We start from the raw sequence: 12,717 nt of genomic DNA, 5'->3' as shown, positions 1-12,717 counted from the left end.
AATGCTTAAAGCGCTCGGTGACTGCCCATACTACGGCCAGGAACTCTAACTTAAATGAGCTGTAATTCTCGGGGTTCCTTTCGGTGGGTCGCAGTTTTCGGCTGGCGTAGGCGATTACTCGTTCCTTCCCCTGCTGGATCTGGGACAGTACGGCTCCTAGCCCGATGTTACTGGCGTCGGTGTAGAGGATAAAGGGCTGGCTATAATCCGGGTACGCCAGGATTTCGTCCCCCGTGAGGGCCATCTTCAGCTGGCGGAAGGACTCTTCTTCCAGCTCCTCCCATTTGAAGGGCGGCTTCTGGTTCTTGGCCTTCCGGGACTGGCCTATCAGGAGGTCCTGCATAGGTGCTGCCTTTTTGGTGAAACCGGGAATAAACCTTCGGTAGTAGCCTACCAACCCGAGGAACTGCCGCACTTCTTTTACGCTGGAGGGGCTTGGCCATTCCTTAATTGCGGTGATCTTATCAGGGTCGGGAGCCACTCCGTCAGCGCTCACCACGTGTCCCAGGTACTGCACCTTTGGTTTCAGGAGGTGACACTTGGAGGGTTTCACCTTTAGGCCGTAACTCGCCAGAGCTTCGAACACTTCCGCCAGGTGTTTCAGGTGGTCCTCATACGTCTTGGAATATACGATGACATCGTCCAGGTACAACAGGACCGTCTCGAAGTTTCTGTGGCCCAGACAACACTCCATTAGTCGTTGGAAGGTTCCTGGTGCGTTGCAGAGTCCGAACGGCATGCAGGTGAACTCGCTAAGTCCCATCGGGGTGGTGAATGCGGTCTTCTCCCGGTCCGCCTCTGCTACAGGAACCTGCCAGTACCCGCTAGTGAGATCCAAGGTAGAGAAGAAGTTAGCAGATCTTAAAGCAGCCAATGACTCCTCTATCCTTGGTAAGGGGTACGCATCCTTGTGTGTGATACGGTTGATTTTCCGGTAATCTACACACATCCTCATGGTGTTGTCTTTCTTTCGGACTAAGACTAGTGGAGCTGCCCAGGGGCTACAGCTATCCCTGATCACCCCAGCCTCCTTCATGTCTCTAAGCATCCCCTTGGCGTGTTGGTAGTGTGCAGGGGGTACGGGTCGATACCTCTCTTTTATGGGAGGATGGTCTCCCGTGGGGATGTGGTGTTCTACCCCCTTGACTCGCCCGAAGTCTAACGGGTGTTTACTAAACACTCTCTCGTACTCTTGAACCACCCGATAGACTCCCTGTTTCTGATGTGAGGGAGTGGAGTCAGTACCCAAATGTAGTTGCTGACACCAGTCCTCCTTTGTTTTCTTAGAGCCGTTACCTTCCTCCGGGTGAGATGGAGGCAAGGGTTCCACAGATTGTATAGCATTTTGGTTAATGGTATATAATTTGGCTAGCGTGGCATACCGGGGCAGGTACACTTCCCTCTCCCCGATATTGATTATGCGAACGGGCACCCTCCCATGGCGTACATTGACCACCCCCCGTGCTGTCAAAATGGTGGGCCTACTGTCTGAGTAAACTGGTTCTACCATTGCCTGGTAATCTCTACCTCTCAGACCAATAGCTGCCCGGCACCAAATCATCATTTCACTTTTTGGGGGCATGGCAATAGGAAAAGGGTCACACATTCTTACGCTACCAATCTCACCGCCGGAGAGTTCCACCTGTTGCCGTCGCATCAGTGCCCGGATCTCTTTCTGGAGCACCCGCTGCTCGCCGGAGCTGGCGTTCTTGGCAACCTGCTGTAAAAGGAAAATCACCTCTGCAAGACAATTTTCAATTACATTAGTTCCTAGAGTTATTTTTGGGTGACTCTCATGTTTGTCAATATCTACAATGATCAGTCCCTGTGCTGCCAGTTCGACTCTACCGATTTTGATGGTCACCTCTTTAAATCCAATCTGTGGCACGGGCTGGCCATTGCTGGCGATGATACTCAAGTCGTCGTCAGGGTAGCGGGTAATATCCGAGTCATTCCAGTACTGCTTAAAGAGCACGTACGGGATGGTGGTGACCTGTGACCCGGTGTCCAGTAGGGCACTCATGGGAATGCCATCCAGTACCACAGGCAAGACTGGACGTCCTCCCACATATCTGTCGCGCCAGTTCGATGGGCCTGGTGATCTTTTTCCTGGGGGTTGGCCCTCTACCCCAGGTTGTGCCCGTTTAAAGAACAGTACCTTGCCATATGTCCAGGTTGATTGCAGCGGCGGCAGATGGGTCGTCCGTCCTCGCTGTATTGGTCACTGGGTCTTCCTCTGGCCGGTGGGGTCCTCCTTGGTCGACGCCACGGGATGTCCTCCAGTCCGGATGCCAGCTGGATCTTCCCTGGGGTGGAAGCCTGTAAAGACTGCACAGTTCGGGTTAGCGCAGCAACGCTCTTAGCTAGCTCTTGGACCTGATGGTGTAGGTCTGGAGCCGGGTCATTGTCCAAAGCCTGCGCATCAGCTCCCACAGGCCCTGCCGACAAGGGCGCTGCCTCCTGGTGGTAAGTGATAGCAGGGCGCTTGTGGGTCACAACGCCACCCGGTGCCGGTTCTCGGAGCACCCGGATGGCTCTGTCCTTGAACTGTGCAAAGCCCAGATGGGGATCCTGTAAGGCCATTGCCCGCAACTGGGTTCGGTGGGTATTACAATACAGTCCCTCTATAAACTGTTCGGTCAACAGCCTGTCCTCGTTTCCCACTCCATCAGGGTCGGTCTGCTTAATGGCCCTCAGGGCCTCTTGTAGGTTTAGTGCATAGTCCCTTATACTCTCATGCGCTCGCTGCTTGCACCCGTAGAATCTAAGCTTAATCTCGGCTGAGGTGCGGGTATCAAAGGTGTCCTTCAGCCGGGTTAGTATCCCTGCGACAGTCTTCCTCCCAGGTGGCCAGGATTTTACTTCCCTTTTGGCTGCCCCGGTTAGTTGGGCCACCAGGATGCTCACTTTTTGCTCTTCTGTGAGGGGGTACACCTGGAAGAGGCTATCCAGCTTTTCTCTAAAGTCATGCAGGGTATGTGACTCCCCTGAGTACTGGGGTAGCCAAGCTGCTCCCGGGATATAGGGCATGGTGAAGGGCATAACTGCAGCAGCGGTAGCGCTGGCGGGGGTTGAGGCAGTGAAGCTCTCCTCCGTATCCGACATCTTCCTCCCCCCTAGTGGACCGTGGCCTACCTTGCGATGATCCTCTTCCGTAGGCCGCGGCTCCGCAGTGGATCGTCAGGGTTGAGGACCTTCCGTCGCGCTCCTGTGACGTCGGCGTCTGCTGGGCTCCTTCCAGGACCTTACGCAACGTCCGGACGTGAGACGGGGCTTCAGTTCTCGCGCGCTTTCGGAGTCCACGCCCCTCTTCTTCCCGCGCGGCGTCCTCAAGATGGCGTCCAATGGCGGGAAAACTCCACGGATGGCGGGAAGAAGGCAGAAGATGGCGCCGGATGGCGGGAAACTTCACCGATGGCGGGAAGAAGGCTGAAGATGGCGCCGGATGGCGGGAATCTTCACCACAGGTAAGTTTGAAAAGTCTCTTTTTCAGGCACGCAGTACCCGGTGGTTGCGGGCACGAAATCCTGCCGACTACGCCAAAGTTGACGCACCCCTGGGCCTGTGTCGCGCTGCGTTGCGCACGCGGGAGCTTACCCGGAGCCGGATCTCTTGAGGGTTGTAGTCTCGTGGCGGTGACCCGGTCCGTGCCCAGGGAGTCAAACTGAGCGGCGATGTAACAGCGGTAGATGCAGGACGACTACGCCACCCGTTGAATGCAGCTATGGAACTGCCGCTGCAGGACAGTCCGCTGAGGCCGGTGGATGGATGGTGCAGCGTAGATGGTATAACCCCCAACGGGAGGGGTATGGCCTCAGGGCAGCAGATGTGGATGATGGGGGTAGCAGGAACCACTCAGAGACGGTGCGGTGTAATTCAGGGTCTTTACTGGTAACAACGATAGACCCTCCCGGAGTACTTGCTAGTGAACGGGGCCTGGTCAGTCCTTGAGCAGATGGGATCTCCCCTGGCCAGGCGGAGTTGTAGGCCTCCCAAACTGACTGTACTCTTCTGGCTACCTTGCTAGAAGCGGATATAAGTAGCCCACGTCCCTGAGTGTACCGTGTGGTGCTCACCCGTATGGCCGGTGACTCGGGGCCTTCTAATGGCTTCCGCTCCACGATGGCGGTGCTGGTCCCACGCGTGTGACCGTGCCTTCGGGTTTCTGGGCCTGAGGACCTGAAATCCCCTGCCGGTCGGCTTCTGCTGCTGGGTAAGAGTTAGTCCCCACAGCCTCGGACGCCGGGTCCGGTAAGAAAGCTTCTCAGTCAGGGCGAGCTCTGCAGCTGCCAGCCCCTGACTCGTAGTGATATTGCTCCCAATGAGCTTCTGCTGTTTCTTCCTATGCTGCTTCTCTGTCTCTACTCTCCTTGACTGACTAACCCTGCCTCAGCCCAGGGTTTATACAGGGGAAGTTCTTCCCCTCCCAAGACTGGGCAGGAGGTGTGGCATGCACAGGATCCCTGACCAAAGGACCTCCCACCTGCTCTCAGACATAACATTACATTACTGTGGAAAACCAGACCCCTGGGGTGCCACATATGACCTTTGCCTCCACCACCTGAATCCTGTCAGGCTGATCATAGACCATCCCTAAGGCATCAACAGAAGACCATTCTGAGGCTTGTGGGGACAAGAAAAATGTTCAAGTCTGAGAGCCCCCTCACAGTAGAGTAATGATTATCCCACCTACTGGGACTCATCTCCTGATGACCGGGGTTGCAGAATGAAAAATAGCCCAAAGCTCTCCCTGAAAACCCCAAACTGTTTTTCCTCCCCAAAAAATTTATCCGGAAGAACCATAACTTGTCCAGGAGAGATCAACTGCACATCAGAAGGTACAGACGTCAAAGCTACGTCCGACAGTGGAGGCTTCTGGGAAGCACTCATGGTGCTAAAAAACTGACCCTGCAGCTAGGACTGCAATGCTTCTAGTTTCTGGTGCTCCCTGCCAGGCCCTGAATGACCTGGGTCAGATTTACCACCTGATTGTGATGTGCCCCCTGGGCCGTGGGGGTACTCGGCAGCCGGGCCTATGGATGCCGGTACGGCAGGGATATCACAGTGGCTGGCCCGGTCCGTGACCGAGGGCGGTCAATGTAAAGGGGGGTTATTATTTATGTGGGATTTTTGGAATAGTTCATGATGCCACCTGTGGAATGCGGCTAAAGGGGGCCGCCGCTGTGGAGCAGTCCTCTGAGGCAGATGGTAGGGTATTTGCGATGGAATGGCTCCCCACAGGTGGAGCGGGCTTCAGGGCAGCGTGGGATGTAATGGATGGTGGTGTAGGGGAGAGATGGCAGGACGGTCCCGGAGGAAAGACGGACACTCACACGGGGTAAGCTTCAGTACCTTTACTGGTGGTGATGCAGGCACGGTCCATGGTACTTCGGACGAAGGGCGCACTTCTGGACGCTCCCCAGTGAGCGGGTATAGGGCCTCCTGATCCGTAGCTTTATTCTCTAAGCTTCTGGCCTGCCTGGAACTAGGCCTAGCTTGGTTACTGTCTCTCATTGCACCTGCTGACCTGGTGGTAGGGCCTTCTCATTGGAGATCACTCTCCCTGGAAGCTGGGGCCTCCGTGACTCCTAGCCCTGGTACTGCAATCAGCATTTGGTGAACCTGGGACCTGTAGTCCTCCAGGGGTTCCAGTGGTTCCTACTGGGTATTAAGGGTTCCTGTAGGCGCGGACCCGGTGTCCGGTATATATATATCGGGGTGAGCCTGGTATGCTCCTCTGCCCCCTCGCTACATCTTCCTTCTCCTCTCGCCTTCGGCCACACTCAGGGCCCTCACTAGGCCTTCACACATGCTGTAGGCCTTGGCTCGCCTAAGCACAGCAACCAGCGTGCTGCCTCTTCGCTGCTCTCTGAGCATCAGCACGCTCTCAGCTCAACTCTGAGCTATATCCCTCTCTGTGTCTCAGTGGGAACTCACTGCCTAACTCCACCCTCCAGTGTCTATACTGTATATGTCCCTAACAGGGCTCCCTCTGCTGGTCTGAGGTGGTAGGGTGGAGGTGTGTGAATGTGTGAGGGTCTCTTGTGGAGAAGTCCATCCATGCACCCTTCTGGGTTCTGTGGCACCAATGCGCAGCAGGGCGCCACAATTGCAGAGTGTACGAATTGGAACCATACTGGTGGGAAAAAAAGTATAAGGCCAGTCGTAATGTGATGCTAGTCAATACTCACAGACAAGCCATAAGGCTGGGTAGTCAAGAGATCCGTGGTCAGATTCCAAGAGAGCTCATCGTAAACTAAGGGAAAAGACAGAAGTATAGTCCGCTCATGGTCCAAGGTCAGAATTCCAGGAAGGTCAAAGATCAAGACAAACCGGCTAGGCAAACAGATGGTCATAAGCAAGATCCAAGGTCAGGCAGCAGTATATCAAAGACAGAACACTGAAGAACAAGGCAATCAGAGGCATACAGACAGCTAAATGTCCAGGGAATCACTCAGAACAGGTAACACTTGTAGGAAACCAAGTACACCCTGGCCTTGATTGGGTGACTGGACTGTCACTCACAACACTGACAGCTCAGCATGCCCCAACCTCAGATTGGATGGCTGGTCTGTCTCACAATACTGACAACTCAGCACCCCCCAGCCCCAGATAGGACTCATCACACTGAATGGAGGAATTGTGACAGACTTCTACAAGATTTTGAAGGGGTCTGTGGGAATTTTTGCCCATTTGTGAGGTCAGACCCTAATGTTGGAGGAAAGGGCTGGGCTCACAATCTCCATTATTGTTCATTGTTCATCCCAAAGGTGTTGGATGAGGTTGAGGTTAGGACTCTGTGTGGCCGGTCATGTTCTTCTACCAATCCTTTATGGATCTTGTGCACTGGGCACCCTCATGGGAACAGTTAAGGCCTTACCCTAATCTGTTCCCACAATGCTGAAAGCTACAATTATCCAAAAGGTCTGTTACGCCGACCACACGCACACCTCCTAAGCACCGCTCTACTCACAGTATGTTTCGCTCTGCTCCGCCCAGTACCTGACCATCACTCTGAGCTGCCTGTTCCCTCTCTTCCAGCTTTGCTGTTTTGAGTCAAAGTGGAGCACGGCTGTACTCTGCATGAATTTGTATCCAATCAGTCCAGCAGAAAACTGCTTTCCCGATCTATCACATGCCAGCAGGTGGTATATCAGGCAACTCCAGCCTTCATTCCTTAACTGAACATAAGTTCTTAGTAGCTCTGTCTCTAAATCCTGTATTGGTTTATTCCTGTTTTGTCTCACATGTTATCGACCCAGTTTGCTTTATCATTTATACTGATCTCTCCACTCCTGACCTCGGCTACTAATTCTGAACCTTTGCTGCTTGCCCCAACCTCAGACTATTTGACCACGCTTTTGTCTCATCCACCAGCGTTACAATGTCTTGTGGTGAAGGATTAAGAATTCCCTTCACTGGATCTAGGAGACTGAAGCCGACCCCTGATAAAAAACCCATAGTATTATCTTACTCCACCAAACTGTACTGCGGGTACAATGCATTGAAGAGGAAAAATGTTAAAAAGTCTAATAAATTCTACCAAATGTTATTATGTTTAGGGATGGGCGAACCCGCACTGTAAAATTTCGGAGTCCATACCGAACACCTAGTATCCATGCACGGACTCCAAACATGGACTTCTCCCTGAAGTCTGTGTTACTGTTCAGATTCAGCCGCCCGAACATCCGGTGTTTCCCACGCTGTCATCTGTGTGACAGCATGAGAAACACCGACTGATCGGCGGTAAGTTCATGGGTGAGCAGTCGCATCATGCCAATGCTTAGCCTTATGGACGCCTCTCCATTATTAACATGTGGGCTTGATGTCAAATGACATTAGAAAGCTGACATCAACCCCACAAATGTTACTCCACTTGCCACCACACCAGGGCAAATGGGAAGAGTGAGGTTAAGCGTCAGAATTGACGCATCTAATGGATGCGCCAGTTCTGGGGCAGCTGAGGGTTGATGTTTTTAGTCTGGGAGGGGCGCCAATATCCATGGGTCTTTCCTAAGCTATTAATATCAGTTCACAGCTGTCTTTTTAACCTTTGATGATTTTTGAATATAAGGGGGACCCCACATCATTTTTTGGTGGGGTCTCCCCTATGATAACCAGTAAAGGTTAAGCGAACAGCTGTGAGCTTATATGAATAGCCTGGGAACCTTTAGGATCATTGGTCTGTTCCCAGAATATTAACATCAGCCCCCAGTCGTCGGCTTTTCCTCTGCTGTTTCTGAAATTTTTTTTTTTTAAATTATTAACCCTCCGTCACATACAATAGGCCTGACAGGCACATCTCTTTTATTTGGCGGGAGTTTTGAAATGTTTGTATTTCAGAGTTATTAGTTTTATGTTAAGTAAATGGTTTTTTTTTTGCACCTGATTATGTGTAGTGTCTTTTATTACATCCCTATGAAGGTCACTGATCACTTTTAGAGCACTGAAATTGCAAACATTAGATATTATAGGTATTTTTCTAGCCTGCGCCTGACAGTCACATTGTATGTGAACTCGTTAGAACCGATATTGTATGTGATGGAGGGTTAACAAGTTCAGTAAGGTTACCTGAGTTCATAGAAGCTGTTTCTCTTGCTTTGCAAGTGCCAATGCTAGACTGATGAATGATCGCAAGTCTGGCACTCAGCATTCTGGCATTCATCAGTCTGGCAATCAAGCTACTGTGAGATCCAGCGGCTGTGAACTCAGATAACCTGAGAGGTTACCTGAGTTCATAGCCACCGACTCTTCTGGAAGCTGCGAGGCCTGGAAACCTCATGGGAAACTTTGAGGGACATTTTTAGGTTACTGGAGGTTGTAGCTGCTGGTGCACCTGGAGGCTGTGAACTAAGGTTACCTTGGGTGTGTATTTTATTGTGCTTGTTAATAAATAAAAAAATGAAAAAAAAGGCGTGGGGTCCCCCGAATTTTCATAACCAGCTAAGGTTAAACTGACAGCTAGGGGCTGATGTTAATATTCTGAGAAAGGGGCCAATAGCCCTAAAGGTTACCAGGCTATAAATAACAGCTCACAGCTGTTTGGTTAACCTTTCCTGGTTAGTTTACAGGGGGGCCCCAGAAAAAAATTACTTTGGGTCCCCCTATAATTACTAAAAAGCAAAGGCTAAACAGACAGCAGTAGGCTGATATTAATAGCCAGGGAAGGGTCCATGGATATTTCCCCCCCCCAGACAAATAACATCAGCCCTCAGCCGTCATAGAAATGGCGCATCCTTAAGATACACCATATATGGCGCTTAGCCTCGGCTCTTCCCACTTGCCTTGTTGTGGTGGCAAGTGGGTTAATAGGGTGGGGTTGATGTCAGCTGTTTTATGGCCGTTAGAACCAAGCCCAGGGGTTAGTAATGCAGAGGCTGTATGTTAGTGTGGGAACTGCAACACTCTGACTGGCAGTAACAAACTTACCGCCAATAAGAGCCGGTGTTTTTTCGCTCTGTGACACATATGACAGCGCGGGAAACAATAGATGTTTGGGCCCCCTATTCATTTGAATGGGGTCCGGGTTCAGGTTTGAGTTTGGGTACGGTTCTGGTACCCCATCCAAACTTTTTTTAAATGTTCAGCTGAACCCGCCGGACCCGAACATCCATGGGTTCGCCCATCACTAATTATGCTATTTAATTATGCTAAATATGCTGATGTCTGAACCATTTTTGCAGACTCATGTCTAATGCATAGCCTCCTTATTTCTGAAAGACCAAACATAAATGTATTATTATAAAAGCTATGGACAATTTGTCATCTCTTTCCCTTGTTTTTCTTTAGATGCCCAAAACTTTCACAAGAAACATTTACATGGAAAAACTGAGAAACTTAAAGAAAACAAACAGCAAACATGTAATAAAGGAAAGGAAAGTTTTCCATTCTCTACATGTTACGTAAACCTTGGCATTATATCAACTCAAAAATTTACAGAACGCTCTGAGAATGAGCACCAACAGACCAGAATCACACATAAGGAATATTTTAAAAAAAAGCATAATGTACTACGATACCTTTCCCCCAACAAGTTATTCTGCTGGTGCCACCAATCCAGAGTTGTGCCACATATGATAATGGTGAGTGGGGTAGCCGGTGTAGGGAAGACCACCCTGATGCAGAAGTTTGTGTATGACTGGACGAGGGGCGATCTTTATCAAAGATTCTCCTTTGTCTTTTTCTTCAAATTCTGGGAACTCAACAGACTGGATAAGATTAGTCTGGAGACCCTGATCCTTCATCAGTACCCACATCTGGCTCCGCAGCTCGGGAACATCTTACAGGATCCAGAGAAACTTCTCTTTATATTTGATGGCTTAGATAAAAGTCTTCATACAATGGATTTCACATCCCAACACTTGTGCTCTCATCCTAAACAGCCCGAACCTTGTGGTCAGATTGTCGTTAGTTTGGTGAGAAAGTCTCTTCTGAATGGATGTTCTGTTCTGATGACCAGTCGCCCAACCACACTGGCATCTATAGATTGTAGTGTTTTTCAGCGAACAGTAGAAATCATTGGATTTTTTCCAGAAGAACGACAGATGTACTTTCAAAATTTCTTCTCTAACCCTGAACTGGCAGAAAAGGCTTTTACTTACGTGAAGCAGAATGAGACATTGTACACGTTCTGTTACCTCCCGTCCTACTGCTGGATCATCTGTACAGTGCTATCCAGGAGCTTCCAGCCCACAAGTAGTGATCAGCCAATGTCATTATTACCCAAAACTGTGACACAACTCTTTGCCATATTTATCTCCAACATCCTGTCCGATCACAGCCTACACAAAAGTGACAGTCAGCAGTTCCTGAAGTCTATTGGATGGATGGCAGAACATGGAGTAATAAATCACAGGGTTATTTTTGATGAACGAGATCTTAGTTATTTCCATGTGGACAAGAAGTCAAAGCTTTTACCAAGTTTTCTTATAGAATTGGATAAACCTGGGACCTATTCCTTCTTACATCTCACTGTGCAGGAATTCTTCTCCGCCTTGGTGCATTATGTGGATTATTCTCCTGTAAATTTACAGAAATCACTATATAATGCAAAATCCAACTCTGATGACCGTGGTGAAATGTTCCTCCGGTTCTTGTGTGGTCTATCAGACGGCTTCACCAGATCATTACTAGCTGGATATCTGGACTCACAAGCAGCTCAGGCCTCCAGAGATGTCATCACTTGGATGAAGAACTTCATTCCTGAGGAACAGAAACTGGGGATAAGTGAAGACAATCAGCAACGTCTTCTGAAGACATTTTTCTTTCTATTTGAAACAAGAAATAAGGCTTTAGTGCTGGAATCATTAATATTGCACAGTTTTGAACTTTCTTATTTTCACATGTCATCTCTAAACTGCACGATTTTGGCATTTATCCTGGAAACCTGCACAAATTTAGAAGAACTTAGTCTATCTGGGTGTTCCGTGGACAGTGAAGGATTAGAGATACTTGCAAGACCATTATTTTCCCTGCAGAATCTGAGGTAAAAATACTAATTTTGTCTACCTAACTTTCTAGAGTATTACACTTGTTCGGAGATTAACTGCTTCCGACCGCAACCTATTTTTGTTTTTGCGCATTTGTTTTTTCCACCAATTTTTTTCAAAAGACACAGCCATATTTATTAGTGGTACAAGCTGACATTTTTATTGATACCATTTTGGGGTGCATATAATGTATTCATTAATTTTTTTTGCATTTTTTATTGTACAGGTCTAGGAGACCAAAACAATTATAATCTGTTTTTTTTTTTCCTTTACACGATTTATCATTCTGATTCAATAATTTTAATATTTTGATAGATCAGACTTATGCGAACGCTATGATACCGAACAAGTTTTTTTTGTTTTCCTTTTAGAAAGAACCAGTCATGTTCCAAATAGTATGTGGTCTGCCGGCAGGAGGAGCTGATCAAATTGTTATACACTTTCATGGGAAAATTTCCAGTATGGCCACGTGCACACATTGAGTTTTTGGTGAGTTTTTTTTACCTCAGTATTTGTAAGCCAAAACCAGGAGTGGGTGAAAAATGCAGAAGTGGTGACGTGCTTCTATTATAGTTTTCCTCTTATTGTTCCACTCCTGATTTTGGCTTGCAAATACTGATTAGTGTTGAGCGAGCACTAAAATGCTCGGGTGCTCGAAGCTTAGACCAAGCTCACCGTGATAGTCGGGTGCTCGACCCGAGCAACGAGCCCAATGTTAGTCTATGGGAGACCCAAGCATTTTTGCGGAGGCACCCCCGGCAGTCTGTAGAAAGCCTAAAAAGTGCCCAAAACGATAGTGACAGTGCTCAAAAGACATGGGGACAGCATGGGCATCGCCCCAGGAAGCATTTCTGACCCCCAGGTCACTGCTGTCAACAACGGTCAGAGGTATTAAGTCACTTTTACGGGCTCACAAGAAAACATTCAAAAACGAAACTGAAACTGCTTTCCTGTGAAATATGTTAAGGAAGTTCCTTTCCAGGGTAAAGACTTGTGTATAAGGTAAAATAAATAACCAAAAACAAAAATACTCCTCCACACCTTGGGCTATGTTCACAAGTAGCATTTTTTATGCGTTTTTGCACTTTTGTATTGCTTTCAACCGTGACAAATGCATTCACCAGGAAATGTCATTTTAACATTTTACAACCTTATCTGGCCATGTGCTGTGTGACACATGCATACAGTGCTGAAAAGACATGGAAACAGCATGGGGAAGACCCCTGGA

General features: G+C 48.9%; 1 protein-coding gene across 3 annotated transcripts in view; it reads left to right on the top strand.

Annotated features, from left to right (window-relative positions):
• The window catches only part of LOC141153993 (uncharacterized), an 802,172-nt gene that overhangs the window by 166,080 nt on the left and 623,375 nt on the right, over positions 1-12,717 (top strand). For all 3 annotated transcript variants that reach the window (XM_073639352.1, XM_073639353.1, XM_073639351.1), the window contains exon 6: positions 9,790-11,485. In XM_073639352.1, the coding sequence (XP_073495453.1) occupies positions 9,790-11,485 (1,696 nt within the window). The remainder of the gene's footprint in view (positions 1-9,789; positions 11,486-12,717) is intronic.

The sequence above is a fragment of the Phyllobates terribilis genome, unplaced genomic scaffold (assembly GCF_046119375.1).
Source record: "Phyllobates terribilis strain yellow unplaced genomic scaffold, ASM4611937v1 Scaffold_7__3_contigs__length_470593459, whole genome shotgun sequence".
NCBI classification, from domain to species: Eukaryota; Metazoa; Chordata; class Amphibia; order Anura; family Dendrobatidae; genus Phyllobates; species Phyllobates terribilis.
The sequence above is the reverse complement of the archived record's forward strand: the minus strand, read 5'-3'. Positions and strand labels throughout refer to the sequence as shown.